This window comes from Lissotriton helveticus, chromosome 10, assembly GCF_964261635.1.
Source record: "Lissotriton helveticus chromosome 10, aLisHel1.1, whole genome shotgun sequence".
In the NCBI taxonomy this organism is placed as follows: Eukaryota; Metazoa; Chordata; class Amphibia; order Caudata; family Salamandridae; genus Lissotriton; species Lissotriton helveticus.
The window spans coordinates 718,355,669-718,374,269 of record NC_136071.1 but is presented as its reverse complement, the minus strand read 5'-3'; the positions used below and the strand labels follow the sequence as shown (position 1 = coordinate 718,374,269).

General features: G+C 46.5%; 1 protein-coding gene across 5 annotated transcripts in view; it reads right to left on the bottom strand.

Annotated features, from left to right (window-relative positions):
• UBE3C (ubiquitin protein ligase E3C) overlaps positions 1 to 18,601 on the bottom strand; it is a 1,115,457-nt gene that overhangs the window by 342,149 nt on the left and 754,707 nt on the right. For all 5 annotated transcript variants that reach the window (XM_078663264.1, XM_078663263.1, XM_078663265.1 and 2 more), the window contains exon 18: positions 14,046 to 14,178. In XM_078663264.1, the coding sequence (XP_078519390.1) occupies positions 14,046 to 14,178 (133 nt within the window). The remainder of the gene's footprint in view (positions 1 to 14,045; positions 14,179 to 18,601) is intronic.

Sequence of the window (18,601 nt, the reverse complement as noted above, 5' to 3'; positions counted from 1 at the left end):
TCTAGGTTACAAGTCCACTGAAACCAAAATATATTTGAAAGCATTGTCAGATGTCATTGGACCACAGTGATCAAGAGAAATACAACCGAACGGTTGATTAGAAATGAAGAATTGAGTGTATGGTGGACGCGAGGCAGTAGAAGGCTTAATCTGTTGACAAATGTTACACAAAAGAACATATTAGCGTGTTTGCTGGTATAAGCCTCACCACCAATAACGTTGCTGTAAAAGAGAAATTGTGGCTTTCACCCCTGCATGCGCAAAATCCATCCCTTCATGGGCAGCCACAATAAGCAAAAGGAATAGGCACAAATAGAACTTGGTCAGTTGTCAAGTCATAAGTATAACATGCAGGAAACCCTGGGGAAACACTGTTCCCTCTTTTGTAACAGCAATAGCCGCCAAAATATCACCATCAATTTTAGTCATGGATTGTGTAACAGCGGCTACCTTGCCCGTGGCTACTGCAGATTCGGCTGCCTCATCAGCCATAGAATTACCAACAGCATGTACTTCCACATGTTGATGGCCCAATGTATGGATTATATGAGTGAGTGGCGAACGTTCCTTAAGAGCGGCCACCAGGACCCAAAGCTTTTTATGCTTTATCACGCTACTTTTAGAATCGCGAATATCATTCTGTGTCTAGAAGAATAGGTTGTCATTAAAGGATTGTACACAGTAGAAAGAATTGCACACTACAAGCGTAGACACTTCAGGATCAGCCAACTCAAGGGTAAATAGTAATGTGGGTAATTCGGCCAATTGTGCTGTACAAACTCCAAGGGACCGTGCGTGCTAGGGAGGAATTTAAATCACCGTCCACTATCGTGCCAGCCACAATTGCGCACGCAGCAGAACAAGCATTTTTAGAACCAATAGCAGGTTGTGCAGACCCATCAGTGTAAATGATACATTTATACTGATCAAGCAGGAATTAGGGACAAAGGAGGAAGACAAATGTGTTCGTATTGTAAAAACTCCTGTGTCTGCAAAGAAAGATTAAACATGAAATTGCCATCAACTGATGTCAAAGAACTAGCCCATTATATCCAACGAGGATGCAGAGCTTTTGAATTGGTCACGATTGCCTTAGTGACAGCTTCTAAAAGGGGCAGAGGCGAGACCATGAAAATATGCTTGCCCTGAGCCAGAGAGCATTCCTTCAGAATCGCCATCTGTACTGCTGTTAAAAAAATTTAGGTTGAAGAAAAACCCATTTCAGCAACAGTATACAAATGCAATTTATAATCTATGGGAACCGTGTCCCCTTCATAAAAGTCACATAGGTGAAACCCAAAGTCCCCGGTACAATTCTTATGACCAAATTTATCGTATTATCGCGTGTTAACAATAATTGAGTAGCAAGCAGATAAGTCTGTAAAGACCAGAGAACTGCGGTGTGTTCTGGAATCCAACTGGAAGACGAGAAAGAGGGTTGTATCAATGAACAGAGAGGTTTGATACGCTGGGCATAATCCATAATGTAAGTTCTTCCAATATTCAAGAAACCCAGCAAAGACTGTAACCTTTTGAGAGTAGAGAGGTTGCAATTGAGCACATTTCTCCAAAAAGTGGGGTAGTAAACCCCTATCTTCTTCATTCAGTTCATAACTGAGAAAAAGAACTGCCAAAAAGGCAATATGGGACTTCGCAAAGTTACATTTGTACCCAAAAGTCGAAAAATGTGTAATTATGCAATCCACACGCATGAGATGCAAATTTAATTAATCTGCCAAGTAAATGTCATAGACATATGATAAAGCATCTGGGTCAATTTCATGTAAGATCAACACTATGTGTGCAGCAAAAACCCTGGGGCTATTCTTACACCCCATAGGCAATCTTGCATAGCATCTCTGATTGTCGAGAGCGCTGAATGCGGTCAAGTCACGGCTCTCAGGAGCCAAAGTGATACAGAAATATCCATTGGAAATATCCAAAGTCGTTTTGAACTTCTTACGAACTATGTTATTCACTAACGCAGAGCTATGTGTGTACTGTACTGTAAAGGTACGAACATGACTGTTCAAATATATATACTATATGATACAAACCGTCCTGTTTCAATATAGGAAAAAGAGGATTGTTCATTGATGATACACAGGATTCAATAACGCCCTGATATTCTAATTGTGTCAGAATGTCCCCAACAGACGCTTTAGCTTTAGTGTAGATCAAAAGGAATTACATGCAATGGTGAATCCTTATCCCAACCCGCCTGATTGCGATACAAAGCAGGAGCAAAGGCCAGCGCCCACGCCGAAGCATGAGCTTGTTTAGTCCCATCTGCCACATATTGAGAGAAAGACTGTAAAATAACATCCTCACCCCTAGAGGAAGCGTGGACCAATGGGGAGGCCAATCCACCTCTACCAGCAAAATGTCATAAGAAGAAGTCAAATTGTCCCAAAAGACTGCTTTTATTGTGCGTTTAGTATAACATTCATTTTGAAGTTCAACGTGGTAAATTCTATCAGGGGGCGCAACGCGGGTGTCCGCGGTTTCCACAATAATAAAAGTGTCAGTTGCTTCTGCCTCCAGGCGCTAGTGGAGTGTCTGCTAAACTATGGTAACTTCCGCTGCGCTGTTGAGGAGAGTAACTGCCCAACTCCTGTCCAGGAGTAGGGTCCTCACATTCTGGGACATACTTTGCAGTCAAGCTGCAACTTTTTTTCTTCTGAAATGAGGCACGGTACTGAGGTGGTTCCTCCCGTTTGAATTTCACGTCAAACTGGTGCTGCGGGTCTAACGTTTGTTGCGTGGACTCGCACTGTCTGAGATCATGTCGTCCACCTCCGCCAGATTGTTAACCCAACGATTCCTGAAAGGAAGGAAGAGAATGGAGATCAGGAACCTGAAACCTCTAAGGTGTCTTAATTTTAGAGCACGATTCAGAAAAGGGGGTGGTGATGAACAGAGTGTCTGAATTAAGCAGACCACTCTTACCCAGTCCAAAGATCAGGGCTTGATCCATCACCGTTATTTAGCTCACTGCCCCATCCCAGCTCAGAACCTGGCTATATGCAAATTAGTCTGTCCCTGGCCCAGTGCATCATGGGAACAGGGCAGACCAAACTACCAAGCCAATTCTTCACCAGAAAGGATACAAGCTACCGGGGACCGGTTTCTGGCATTTCAGCCTCGTCGGCCCGGCTTGCTTGAATCCTGATGGAGCAGTGAGCAAGGGACTCATGTCTGAGTATACCCTGCCACACCTATAGTGGCCAAAAACGATTCAGAAAAGGGGGTGGTGATGAACAGAGTGTCTGAATTAAGCAGACCACTCTTACCCAGTCCAAAGATCAGGGCTTGATCCATCACCGTTATTTAGCTCACTGCCCCATCCCAGCTCAGAACCTGGCTATATGCAAATTAGTCTGTCCCTGGCCCAGTGCATCATGGGAACAGGGCAGACCAAACTACCGAGCCAATTCTTCACCAGAAAGGATACAAGCTACCGGGGACCGGTTTCTGGCATTTCAGCCTCGTCGGCCCGGCTTGCTTGAATCCTGATGGAGCAGTGAGCAAGGGACTCATGTCTGAGTATACCCTGCCACACCTATAGTGGCCAAAAACGATTCAGAAAAGGGGGTGGTGATGAACAGAGTGTCTGAATTAAGCAGACCACTCTTACCCAGTCCAAAGATCAGGGCTTGATCCATCACCGTTATTTAGCTCACTGCCCCATCCCAGCTCAGAACCTGGCTATATGCAAATTAGTCTGTCCCTGGCCCAGTGCATCATGGGAACAGGGCAGACCAAACTACCAAGCCAATTCTTCACCAGAAAGGATACAAGCTACCGGGGACCGGTTTCTGGCATTTCAGCCTCGTCGGCCCGGCTTGCTTGAATCCTGATGGAGCAGTGAGCAAGGGACTCATGTCTGAGTATACCCTGCCACACCTATAGTGGCCAAAAACGATTCAGAAAAGGGGGTGGTGATGAACAGAGTGTCTGAATTAAGCAGACCACTCTTACCCAGTCCAAAGATCAGGGCTTGATCCATCACCGTTATTTAGCTCACTGCCCCATCCCAGCTCAGAACCTGGCTATATGCAAATTAGTCTGTCCCTGGCCCAGTGCATCATGGGAACAGGGCAGACCAAACTACCAAGCCAATTCTTCACCAGAAAGGATACAAGCTACCGGGGACCGGTTTCTGGCATTTCAGCCTCGTCGGCCCGGCTTGCTTGAATCCTGATGGAGCAGTGAGCAAGGGACTCATGTCTGAGTATACCCTGCCACACCTATAGTGGCCAAAAACGATTCAGAAAAGGGGGTGGTGATGAACAGAGTGTCTGAATTAAGCAGACCACTCTTACCCAGTCCAAAGATCAGGGCTTGATCCATCACCGTTATTTAGCTCACTGCCCCATCCCAGCTCAGAACCTGGCTATATGCAAATTAGTCTGTCCCTGGCCCAGTGCATCATGGGAACAGGGCAGACCAAACTACCAAGCCAATTCTTCACCAGAAAGGATACAAGCTACCGGGGACCGGTTTCTGGCATTTCAGCCTCGTCGGCCCGGCTTGCTTGAATCCTGATGGAGCAGTGAGCAAGGGACTCATGTCTGAGTATACCCTGCCACACCTATAGTGGCCAAAAACGATTCAGAAAAGGGGGTGGTGATGAACAGAGTGTCTGAATTAAGCAGACCACTCTTACCCAGTCCAAAGATCAGGGCTTGATCCATCACCGTTATTTAGCTCACTGCCCCATCCCAGCTCAGAACCTGGCTATATGCAAATTAGTCTGTCCCTGGCCCAGTGCATCATGGGAACAGGGCAGACCAAACTACCAAGCCAATTCTTCACCAGAAAGGATACAAGCTACCGGGGACCGGTTTCTGGCATTTCAGCCTCGTCGGCCCGGCTTGCTTGAATCCTGATGGAGCAGTGAGCAAGGGACTCATGTCTGAGTATACCCTGCCACACCTATAGTGGCCAAAAACGATTCAGAAAAGGGGGTGGTGATGACCCCCTTTTCTGAATCATTTTGTCCACCATAAGCGTGGAAGGGTATACTCAGATGTGAGTCCCTTGCTCATTGCACCATCAGGATTCAAGCAAGCCGGGCCCACGACGCCTGAAATGGCAGAAACCGGTCCCCGGAAGCTTGTTTCCTTCCCAGTATAAGAATTGGCTTGGTAGTTTGGTTTGCCCTGTTCCCATCATGCACTGGGACAGGAACAGACTAATTTGCATATAGCCAAGTTCTGAGCTGGGATGGTGCAGTGAGCTAAAAAACAGTGATGGATCAAGCCCTGATCTTTGGACTGGGTAAGAGTGGTCTGCTTAATTCAGGCACTCTGTTCATCACCACCCCCTTTTCTGAATCATTTTGTCCACCATAAGCGTGGAAGGGTATACTCAGATGTGAGTCCCTTGCTCATTGCACCATCAGGATTCAAGCAAGCCGGGCCGACGACGCCTGAAATGGCAGAAACCGGTCCCCGGAAGCTTGTTTCCTTCCCAGTATAAGAATTGGCTTGGTAGTTTGGTTTGCCCTGTTCCCATCATGCACTGGGACAGGAACAGACTAATTTGCATATAGCCAAGTTCTGAGCTGGGATGGTGCAGTGAGCTAAAAAACAGTGATGGATCAAGCCCTGATCTTTGGACTGGGTAAGAGTGGTCTGCTTAATTCAGGCACTCTGTTCATCACCACCCCCTTTTCTGAATCATTTTGTCCACCATAAGCGTGGAAGGGTATACTCAGATGTGAGTCCCTTGCTCATTGCACCATCAGGATTCAAGCAAGCCGGGCCGACGACGCCTGAAATGGCAGAAACCGGTCCCCGGAAGCTTGTTTCCTTCCCAGTATAAGAATTGGCTTGGTAGTTTGGTTTGCCCTGTTCCCATCATGCACTGGGACAGGAACAGACTAATTTGCATATAGCCAAGTTCTGAGCTGGGATGGTGCAGTGAGCTAAAAAACAGTGATGGATCAAGCCCTGATCTTTGGACTGGGTAAGAGTGGTCTGCTTAATTCAGGCACTCTGTTCATCACCACCCCCTTTTCTGAATCATTTTGTCCACCATAAGCGTGGAAGGGTATACTCAGATGTGAGTCCCTTGCTCATTGCACCATCAGGATTCAAGCAAGCCGGGCCGACGACGCCTGAAATGGCAGAAACCTGTCCCCGGAAGCTTGTTTCCTTCCCAGTATAAGAATTGGCTTGGTAGTTTGGTTTGCCCTGTTCCCATCATGCACTGGGACAGGAACAGACTAATTTGCATATAGCCAAGTTCTGAGCTGGGATGGTGCAGTGAGCTAAAAAACAGTGATGGATCAAGCCCTGATCTTTGGACTGGGTAAGAGTGGTCTGCTTAATTCAGGCACTCTGTTCATCACCACCCCCTTTTCTGAATCATTTTGTCCACCATAAGCGTGGAAGGGTATACTCAGATGTGAGTCCCTTGCTCATTGCACCATCAGGATTCAAGCAAGCCGGGCCGACGACGCCTGAAATGGCAGAAACCGGTCCCCGGAAGCTTGTTTCCTTCCCAGTATAAGAATTGGCTTGGTAGTTTGGTTTGCCCTGTTCCCATCATGCACTGGGACAGGAACAGACTAATTTGCATATAGCCAAGTTCTGAGCTGGGATGGTGCAGTGAGCTAAAAAACAGTGATGGATCAAGCCCTGATCTTTGGACTGGGTAAGAGTGGTCTGCTTAATTCAGGCACTCTGTTCATCACCACCCCCTTTTCTGAATCATTTTGTCCACCATAAGCGTGGAAGGGTATACTCAGATGTGAGTCCCTTGCTCATTGCACCATCAGGATTCAAGCAAGCCGGGCCGACGACGCCTGAAATGGCAGAAACCGGTCCCCGGAAGCTTGTTTCCTTCCCAGTATAAGAATTGGCTTGGTAGTTTGGTTTGCCCTGTTCCCATCATGCACTGGGACAGGAACAGACTAATTTGCATATAGCCAAGTTCTGAGCTGGGATGGTGCAGTGAGCTAAAAAACAGTGATGGATCAAGCCCTGATCTTTGGACTGGGTAAGAGTGGTCTGCTTAATTCAGGCACTCTGTTCATCACCACCCCCTTTTCTGAATCATTTTGTCCACCATAAGCGTGGAAGGGTATACTCAGATGTGAGTCCCTTGCTCATTGCACCATCAGGATTCAAGCAAGCCGGGCCGACGACGCCTGAAATGGCAGAAACCGGTCCCCGGAAGCTTGTTTCCTTCCCAGTATAAGAATTGGCTTGGTAGTTTGGTTTGCCCTGTTCCCATCATGCACTGGGACAGGAACAGACTAATTTGCATATAGCCAAGTTCTGAGCTGGGATGGTGCAGTGAGCTAAAAAACAGTGATGGATCAAGCCCTGATCTTTGGACTGGGTAAGAGTGGTCTGCTTAATTCAGGCACTCTGTTCATCACCACCCCCTTTTCTGAATCATTTTGTCCACCATAAGCGTGGAAGGGTATACTCAGATGTGAGTCCCTTGCTCATTGCACCATCAGGATTCAAGCAAGCCGGGCCGACGACGCCTGAAATGGCAGAAACCGGTCCCCGGAAGCTTGTTTCCTTCCCAGTATAAGAATTGGCTTGGTAGTTTGGTTTGCCCTGTTCCCATCATGCACTGGGACAGGAACAGACTAATTTGCATATAGCCAAGTTCTGAGCTGGGATGGTGCAGTGAGCTAAAAAACAGTGATGGATCAAGCCCTGATCTTTGGACTGGGTAAGAGTGGTCTGCTTAATTCAGGCACTCTGTTCATCACCACCCCCTTTTCTGAATCATTTTGTCCACCATAAGCGTGGAAGGGTATACTCAGATGTGAGTCCCTTGCTCATTGCACCATCAGGATTCAAGCAAGCCGGGCCGACGACGCCTGAAATGGCAGAAACCGGTCCCCGGAAGCTTGTTTCCTTCCCAGTATAAGAATTGGCTTGGTAGTTTGGTTTGCCCTGTTCCCATCATGCACTGGGACAGGAACAGACTAATTTGCATATAGCCAAGTTCTGAGCTGGGATGGTGCAGTGAGCTAAAAAACAGTGATGGATCAAGCCCTGATCTTTGGACTGGGTAAGAGTGGTCTGCTTAATTCAGGCACTCTGTTCATCACCACCCCCTTTTCTGAATCATTTTGTCCACCATAAGCGTGGAAGGGTATACTCAGATGTGAGTCCCTTGCTCATTGCACCATCAGGATTCAAGCAAGCCGGGCCGACGACGCCTGAAATGGCAGAAACCTGTCCCCGGAAGCTTGTTTCCTTCCCAGTATAACAATTGGCTTGGTAGTTTGGTTTGCCCTGTTCCCATCATGCACTGGGACAGGAACAGACTAATTTGCATATAGCCAAGTTCTGAGCTGGGATGGTGCAGTGAGCTAAAAAACAGTGATGGATCAAGCCCTGATCTTTGGACTGGGTAAGAGTGGTCTGCTTAATTCAGGCACTCTGTTCATCACCACCCCCTTTTCTGAATCATTTTGTCCACCATAAGCGTGGAAGGGTATACTCAGATGTGAGTCCCTTGCTCATTGCACCATCAGGATTCAAGCAAGCCGGGCCGACGACGCCTGAAATGGCAGAAACCGGTCCCCGGAAGCTTGTTTCCTTCCCAGTATAAGAATTGGCTTGGTAGTTTGATTTGCCCTGTTCCCATCATGCACTGGGACAGGAACAGACTAATTTGCATATAGCCAAGTTCTGAGCTGGGATGGTGCAGTGAGCTAAAAAACAGTGATGGATCAAGCCCTGATCTTTGGACTGGGTAAGAGTGGTCTGCTTAATTCAGGCACTCTGTTCATCACCACCCCCTTTTCTGAATCATTTTGTCCACCATAAGCGTGGAAGGGTATACTCAGATGTGAGTCCCTTGCTCATTGCACCATCAGGATTCAAGCAAGCCGGGCCGACGACGCCTGAAATGGCAGAAACCGGTCCCCGGAAGCTTGTTTCCTTCCCAGTATAAGAATTGGCTTGGTAGTTTGGTTTGCCCTGTTCCCATCATGCACTGGGACAGGAACAGACTAATTTGCATATAGCCAAGTTCTGAGCTGGGATGGTGCAGTGAGCTAAAAAACAGTGATGGATCAAGCCCTGATCTTTGGACTGGGTAAGAGTGGTCTGCTTAATTCAGGCACTCTGTTCATCACCACCCCCTTTTCTGAATCATTTTGTCCACCATAAGCGTGGAAGGGTATACTCAGATGTGAGCCCCTTGCTCATTGCACCATCAGGATTCAAGCAAGCCGGGCCGACGACGCCTGAAATGGCAGAAACCGGTCCCCGGAAGCTTGTTTCCTTCCCAGTATAAGAATTGGCTTGGTAGTTTGGTTTGCCCTGTTCCCATCATGCACTGGGACAGGAACAGACTAATTTGCATATAGCCAAGTTCTGAGCTGGGATGGTGCAGTGAGCTAAAAAACAGTGATGGATCAAGCCCTGATCTTTGGACTGGGTAAGAGTGGTCTGCTTAATTCAGGCACTCTGTTCATCACCACCCCCTTTTCTGAATCATTTTGTCCACCATAAGCGTGGAAGGGTATACTCAGATGTGAGTCCCTTGCTCATTGCACCATCAGGATTCAAGCAAGCCGGGCCGACGACGCCTGAAATGGCAGAAACCGGTCCCCGGAAGCTTGTTTCTTTCCCAGTATAAGAATTGGCTTGGTAGTTTGGTTTGCCCTGTTCCCATCATGCACTGGGACAGGAACAGACTAATTTGCATATAGCCAAGTTCTGAGCTGGGATGGTGCAGTGAGCTAAAAAACAGTGATGGATCAAGCCCTGATCTTTGGACTGGGTAAGAGTGGTCTGCTTAATTCAGGCACTCTGTTCATCACCACCCCCTTTTCTGAATCATTAATTTTAGAGCAGTCACGTAAAATCATACCGACGCTCAGAATCGTCTGGTGGAGGCGAACCCAAACGGGACCTAGGCTTTTGTTGCTGCCAATTTTTGTTCCAGCCTTTCTTAGGGAAGACTGGCTTACCTTCCTTATCTGGAGGGGGTTTATTTTGTTTTTGTGTAAATGGCTTGGCTCCCAAATTATTGCGACCTAGGGATGTATAGACATCCGCAATAATAATCAGCAACTGTTGTTCCCGTTCTGCATCTGCCACCGCGCTAGGCGCTGGGACACATGCAAGCAAACTGCTTCAACCTTGATGTTAGCTAGAATCATATCGGAGGCAATAGGGAACATTCCCACTAATCTCATCCTCAAATCCAGGGATGAGCCAGCCCTGTGTTCAATCCTGTACGCATTTAAGAACGTTCGGCAGAATGCTCATGGAAGGGGTGCCAAAGCACAGTATATACACTGATGCAAACACCATCCCCCAGGCAGGTGTTGCAATCCACTACAGGGGGAATCAAACAACTTGGAAAACACACAGTAAGGATCCTGTGTTTCTCCACAGAGTTCATGTGCGGGAAAACAGCTTCAATATGTAAAATTTTCTGTGCTATCCAAAATGGAAGATCGTCAAGATTCTGAGGATGTTTGCCCATCACTGTGTTGATCATGACTGGACTAATCACAATACCCCACCCTGTACTGGGTCCAGAGCAGCAGCTCCAGCCAGAGCTGCTAAAAGTGCACAAGACATAAACAAGTATGACATGTCTATGATGATGAACTAATTGTGTATTTAGCAAACGTAGCCCCACAATCGTAACATTGAGATAATTAGTGTGTGGTGTAAACCCGGCCAAAACAATCCAAATGGCCCCATCAATAGACAAGGGGCCCATTCGAAAAAAAGAGACCGGATGAGGAAGGGCGCCATTAAACCAAATGGTATGCACCTAGGATGTCAACGAAACCTCAATTAACGCATAAGGACGATACGCTGCCGGAAGAGCAGCGGCCGTGTACATATGAAAAAAATTATCATTAACTGTGGGAAATGTAACCCAAGAATAAAATTCCTCGAAGCGGTATACTGGATATGCTTCAACTACCAAAATAAAAGTCGCCGTCGCATTGGGGACACCGTGCGGAGTTAAATTTTGCGTAACCGCCGCCCGGCTATGTGCCACAATTGCGACCGGTTGCGCCATTTGTATAAGAAAACGGTAGTACAAAATGGGTCCAAAAACCTGTTAAGATTCAAGCTTGAAAAACCTGCAGCAATAGGTGTAACCTACAATTGCAGGAGGCAAAGCCCTCCCACCACGGACGTCTCCGGGAGCCGGTGAGGGGGCAATGTGGTCGAGCACTAGCACTACACAGGGGTCACGCGAATAAGTACCAGACCAATTGTTGGTAGCGCCATGTTGCAGGGGTTCTCTGCAAACACAGAACTATGAGTAGGAATATGGGACGTTAGTATATAGGGACGGAGTCATCCTACCACCTTAGTGCCCAGGACTGACTAGCTGTAGTGTATCACTTGCCCTCCTACTCACTTACAGAGGAACAAGTGATTAGACACCCCAGAACACAAACCTCCTGACTCTCTCAGGAACTGCGGTTACAAGACACACCCTTTCGCTCACACTCTTGTACTTGTCCACAATAAGATATGACAGAGACACAAACAAGTTTAAAATATTTATTTTACCTAACGTGCTCTATTATGCAGTATACGTGCCACAATAAGCAGAAAAATGCATAACATAAATACGGTCAGCATTGCAAGTAATCCGTGCATCATAAAAAAAGCTGTCATACTGAAAGACAGAGTAGCCTACCCTCCCACCCCGTGCACTGGATGATTATTTATTAGAAGATCTCTGGGTGTTATCTGCAGACCCCGTACCTCAGTCTATAGATGATAGTTCTAAATCGTAGGTGCTGTCATGCTCTTCTCCCTGGAAAGGTCTCCATCCAAGTGTCCACTACCTATCAGTGTATTCCAATAAGACAAAAGTATGTATTCCCAAACAACAGCTGCAGCTGTATGGTTTGTCTAGGTGCTAGGGCCTCACTAGAACAGAACAAAGGGCATTGTTGTTCGACCTTGTTCACAATGTTCAGATTAAATCCTAGGAACCTGAAAAGCATGAACATAACAGTGGGTTCTCACATGAAGATATCAAAAGAAGCATTTGCAAAATAAACCCATGTAGTAACGTGCAAAGCAGCAGACAGTCTACAGCGTGCTCATGCAAAGTTAGGGAAGATGACAATGTCCCCATGGGCCACGTGACAGCACGTTTAAGGGCATTTGAAACAACTAGAAAGTCTGGCGGAAGTTGCCCCGAACAAAAATTGGGTCAGATTGTGCAGCCTTATATTTTTATCTACCCTAGGGGTGATAATATAAGCCTGTGCAGAATCCTTAAAAATATCAACTGAATGGTGCATCATGCCTTTCAGCATTGGAAGAGATTGAGCCGTTCTATGTGTGGTGCATAATGTCTCAAATAAAAAATCTTCTTCCATGGATTCCTTATGTAGTGTAACCCCATGGTATGCTGCCGCCCTAGCAATAGCTCCTGTTATGATAAAGTATCATCAGGAGGTGAGGGTTTGGCAGGGTATAGGTCTAGATCTGTATCCCTTGGGGGGGTCAATGTCATAATCCTGTCTTGGGTCTGGTGATGGCAGTGTGCAATAAGTGTCACCATCCCCCCATCTGCATCTGGATCTGTATGTGGAGATCCCAGGGGTGTAATATTTAAGGGATTCTGTGGTAAGTGAGGTACAGGTGGTAGAGTTGGTGGTATGTGAGATGGAGAAGAAGGGGGAACAGGGTGCAGAGGACTGGTAGCCTTTTCCTTTTTCTTCTTATTCATAGGTATCAGCAAATCAATGTCTTCTTGGAAAGAGGTTTGCTGCTTGGTAGAAGGCAGTCTTTGTGATAATGTGGCCAGCCTCTGGATGTATGTGGATCTGTTTTTGTTTCGGATTGAGTCTTTCCTGCATTGTCTCTAAAATGAGCTCCAGGAGTGTGGCAGGAGCCGATTTCTGTGCCGAAGGTTTCGGAACCAAACCCGTTTTGACTTTCGGAACGAGGGCGGTCAGAACTGAAGAGGTGGAATCTCAGCTCAGTGCAGAACCAGAAGGCTTCAAATGTGCTTTTGTTGCCGAGCCGGAGAGCGAGGCAGCTGAAGCTAAATCTTGGTGCCAACCATGGCCAGATGGCAGTGGTGACCTGGAAGCCGAAGTTTTATTAAAGCTGAATGTTTTAGTGCAGGCAGGTGAGGGATTGGAGTACTCATGGCACCTTGACCTGGCGGCAGATTGTGCGACTCCAAGTCGGAGTCCGAATCTTGAACAGAAAATCCCCCTTCTTCGACCGCAGAGGCCTAGAGTTCTTCCACTTCTGGTTCAAAATCTTCCTGTCCATAGATATTGGGCATGAGTCTGATTTCAAGTCTTTGCATTTTTCTGCGTAGTGCCCGACGGTCCCGCAGGGTCCTTTTTGATCAAAAAGACCGATAGGCCTGTGCTCTGTGGATAAGCACAGATTGCAGACCTCATGAAGGTCGAAGTCCGTTCCTTCAGCAGAGTATCATTGATGGAGTCGAATGAGAGTAAGGTAGCCAGGATGGGCGAGGCCCGAAGGCTGCGTTTGGATCATTCCAACCCGACAAATGAGAGTCTTCCAAATTTCAATACGCAAGGGAGGGAAACACGTTTGAAAGAATATCGAAGAGGGTAGAGTGGATTACGCACCAGAAGTATCCCTAAAACAGACTCGGTCAGAGAGCTGTAATACACATCCGAACCCGATGGCAGAAAGAAAACAATCTAACAATGGACCCGATGCCCATGCACACTATTACCAAGAGGAGGAGTCGCCTTACCTCGGGATTTGAAATACTTCTTTGATGAAAAACAACTTGCACACATCCGGACCCAACCCTAGATGGCTGGCGTATACAAAGCATGTGTATCTACAGCCACACATGCCTTTAACACATACTTTGAAAATTCCTTTTATTTTAGCAACCTCTAAAATACAAATTAAAATACAAACAAATATAAAAAAAAACCTTCTCAAATCTACAGCAATAGCAGAAACACACAACATGGAGATATATCATACAAAAGCAAACTAATTTAACATACACTTGAGAATTTGTCACATGCCATGCTGATTTTACGATGCTGAAAGAAAACTGACCATTTTCAGGAGACAGTTTGTCATAGGCATCTTCATATATATAGTTTCTTCTGATGGTGACATTAATCCCTTCTAGAAATGGACTGTCGCCTTGGACATCTTGCTTATCTGCATAGATCAACCTTTGAAAGATCTAGAGTAACAAAATGGAGAAGAAACCTTAGTTTAAGTAAGACAAATATAGCTAGGAGTCTTCAAAGGCCATGCAAACATGTCGAAGTCCTGTAATTCATTGAAGACTACCAGAAGCTTTTAAAAAACTTTTCTGTTACCGCCAATGAAAATGCCACATAATGTTAAACCACATTATGATGCTGGAAAATAATAAAGTATTAATTAATTAAGTAATTTAAAATATGAGCCTTAAATGGCAAAAATAAATAATACTAATAGAATAAAAAAAAACGGAGTTAAATAAGCCTCACAAATCAATGTCTAGTATTGCACTGATAACAAAAGGAATAAAGTGCTAATTGCTGTGATAAGACTACTGCACCTTATTACTTCTACAATATACCTATGTTCCCTTCTGTCATCTTTTTGAAAACTTAATATATTAAGAGGTTTTAGTTATTCTTTGTTTTATATCACTCTGTCCTTAAATTCACAGTGTAAAGCTTTTCAGAAGCTTGTTCATAGGCTTCTAAGGCACCAACAGAGTAAGAGCTGGCACCTTCTGCAATGATAAGTGCCATCTTCTTAAGGTGGCTTAAAGTATGATCAATAAACCAGCAAGGTGACACTGTGTGAGAACTGTAATTTGTTGTAGAGTGATAAGCAACAAGTAAACACAGTCACCATAGTATTTCCGGAGCTACAAACCCCCGCTGCTGGCTGTTAGAGTCTAAAAAAGGCTTAAAAAAGGCCTGGTGGAGGAGAGAATGGCTCAATGAGGAAAGAGCCACTTCAGGAATTGCGAGAGTAAGTAAGTGTCTATTGGTTGGTGCGTTTTGCTAACAGTTGTTAATTACACACAGTCCTGGTCCTTGCACTGCCCAACACTGCCTATGAGGGCACTCAGGCAGCAGGATGGGCTACATATGCAACACAGTTCCGTACAATTATTTCTGTGACCGAAACCTGGGAATCTGCAAATTAGATATGGGCTTGGAGTCTGCTAACTAAGTTATGTAAACCCGGACTGAAGTTAGAACTGTACATCCTGTTCTTGCTGTGATTTCGCAAACAAACATGTTACTTACCTTCAGTAATGCTCCTTCTGCTGGAAATTCTAACAGCAGATTCCTCACCCTGTGAATACCCCCAGGTGTCAGACTGGATCCAGGGATTTTATTCAGCAATTCCGTTGCATGCCAGTAGGTGGCGTCATGCAGCACTGCATCAGGTCCACCCCTTCCTGCCCCAGAAGTAACGTTGGGCCACAAATAACTGCCACCCTGACACATCAAATTTTGTTTGTTTCTGATATCTGTCTGTGCCACCAGATGCAGAGCTTTGCATGAATCTGATCTGAGTGAGATTCTCTCTAATTGGGACCTTTTTAGGTCTCGCCTAGCTATCGCGTAAGCAATGCTTTGCGAGATATTTAGTGGGGCTTCTGAAAGTGCTCCCAAAGTCTGCAGGCGGATCGGGTACAGTGCATGTGCGTCGGGCGTGCGCACCATTTGTCAGCCTGCGTGATCACTTTTGCGGCCGCTTTGATGTTCTCAGTTAGCCGCACGGCCACTGAGAACATCAAAGCGGCCGCAAAAGTGATCACCATTTGCCATCCGAAGGATTAGAACAATTAATTGCCTTGTTGCATGCCAGGACTTAAATTCCTGGCTCTTCGATCACAGTATAGGTGTTTATAATCTGCAGTATTAAAAGTGGCTTTACTGTCCCTCATGCCAGCACTTGTTTTTTTATACTTATTGCCTCTATAGTGGCTGCATTTTTCATCGATAGAAAGCCTCGGCAACAACTCCCTGGAGAGAGTTTGATGTTCCATCTTTCCTCCTATTCAGTCAGCGACATCAATGTTAAAACCTTCCAACTGCAGTTGCATAATTTACTAGCTAAAACACTGCTCTGTCTTCACTTTCAGCACAATACTACAATCTCAGCGTATGAATGTATATTTGGTTCCCTAACCATCCAATGTTTTTCGAAAGCTTTGAAATCTCCAGCTGTACCTCCCTGAATGCAGTATAACCATAATACATGTGTCGCTTGTTTTTATTTCACATCATGCAACTCACTCTTAAGATCAATAAATAAGGTTGATGGAGCGTGGCCTGCCAGAGTAGAGATTCCACAGGATCCCCGCGAGCTTCCAGGCTGCCAGTGAACATTCTATAGCATCCGAGCCGCAGAGCAGTTCCACTGCAACTTGAATCGGGCCCATCTGTCCCTTCCCACTCTGTTGGGGCTCGCTCCAGCACCAATGGTCGTCTGCTGCTGATCAGCCATGACACTCTGCTCCCCTGGCATCCCACCTGGTGCTGGGCCGCAAGTCGGAGAGGTTGTAGGGAGCAGGCCGCATATGTCACTTGCGTGAGGGGGCCATCGCTGCTTTTCATGATAGATTAAGGCTGACTTGTTTGGGTTGAACTGCTGTGTGGGCTCCTTCCTAGAAAAGTGAGCGGAGCAATCACTGATAAACCGCCCGGTCATCTCCCCCACTGATGTACGACCGCACATGATGCAGTGTCTTGCAAGCCATGTGGTGCATTCTTCTCGCCATTCGCTGTGACATTGTGCTGCATGATGTTTGCCTTTCAGTGCAAACAGTATTTATGGAGGTTTTTACGTACCCCAGGGCCACCTCTGGCCCACCGCTCCTAGCTGCTTTGATGGATTACGTTTGGAGATATAGCCATTTTTATTTAAAAAAAACTCTTGCTCATGCACTGAGAATCTTCATCGTGGTGGGCTGTGGTGCCGAAGAACAGGTATCAGTAAATAAGTTCAGGAAGTAGGGCCACGACGTGCATGTGCGGGCTCGATCCCAGGTACTTCTGTGTGGTCGTTCTGTGCCTTGCCACATGGCCACTGGCCCGGCCTCCAGGAGTGCCTCACTCTGAGGATCTCTGCACATGCGCAGGCTTGCTCCCAGGTACTTCTGTGTGCACATTCTGTGCCTTGCCGCATGGTCACTGGCCGGGCTCTAAGATTGCCTCAATCCGAAGTGTTCTGCGCATGTGCAGGCTAGCTCCCAGGTACTTCGGTGTGCCTTTTCTTTGACTTGCTGCACACTGGCTCAGCTTCCACTAGAACACCACCCAAGAGTCTTCCTAGATATTCCAACATCCATTCATTCATTATTTTCTGTGAGTCCCTGAGCAATATTTTGCACCCATGCGCTGTGTCTGGTGACAGGCATGTTTTTGCCAAATCAGATAAACAGAAAGGCCCTTGTTACAGTACTTAATTTGCACAAAAAAAAGGGCGGGAGCTGAAAGTTTTTCTTCGAGCCAAAGTGCTGCTGAATGCTGTGCTCCTGTGGTTCCTGTCTTTTTATATATATCACCCTTTATCTGGTGCGTGATAAGCAGTGCGTCCTTCAATAAAGAAATAATGTAATGACCCGTCCGTACCACTGACATTCTAGTTCGTGTAATATGGCCCTGTGTTGCCTTCTCTGGGTTATGGTGACATCAGAACTCTTAAATGGCAATACTGGACCATATTACACAGTTGCTCATTAAGTGTACTCTCCATTGATATTATTAAGCATTGTTCCAGCATGTAACACCAACGCCCGAGTTTTGATTTCCTGATTATGTTTCTTATGTAGAGCCAGGCTTGTAGGCCCTCACTGTCCTGCACTTCACATCTGTAGTTGTCACACTAAACACAAAGTATTTCCACATTCTTCTTCTTTATTGCGTTAATGTTGCCCGTTTATCTGCCAAGTTGCAGACAGAAGAGGTACATATAGTGCCCAACCCCGCTCTAGCTGCTAAAGTGGGGGGTTCACAATGTCAATGCAATAGATCTATGATCTGTGGCTCGGAAGCTGGGGCGTGGCCTTTGGGAATGCTGCCCACCGGTTATTCGCAGCTGTCTCTCCCGTCTCCTTATAACCTTTCCCCTCCTTTCACCAGAGGCTCTCTGTTTCTTACCCGGTCACTTATTTCATCTCAGCCTTTCAGTCTATCCTTGTGGCACTCCCCACCATCACTCTAGGCTGTCTCTGCGCTCTCCTAGTCACCCTGCCCCTTCCTTCACTAGAGTCTCTGCTTCTTACCAGTCTTCTCCATTCACTTCACCCCTTCAGTCTCCCCTAATATCCCTCCCCATGGGCTGTCTCTCCCTACCCTGAGTCACTCCGTTCCTCTTTTCACCAGATGCTCTCAGCTTCTTAGTGGACTCCTCCTGCCACCAGTGGTTCTGCCATCCTGTACTACACAGGAAATCTGTCCCTCCTTTCAGCAGAGGCTGTCCTTTTCTCAACCAGTCATTTAATCTCAGTCTTTCATGTCCCCCATGTTAAGGATGGGGATGGAAGAAAGACTTGAGGGGACACCAGGGAGGAATAAAGTGATAACATTTGTGAACCTGCATCGTGCCAGTGCAATGAGGCAGGGTGACTGGTTGCCTTCAGCAAATGG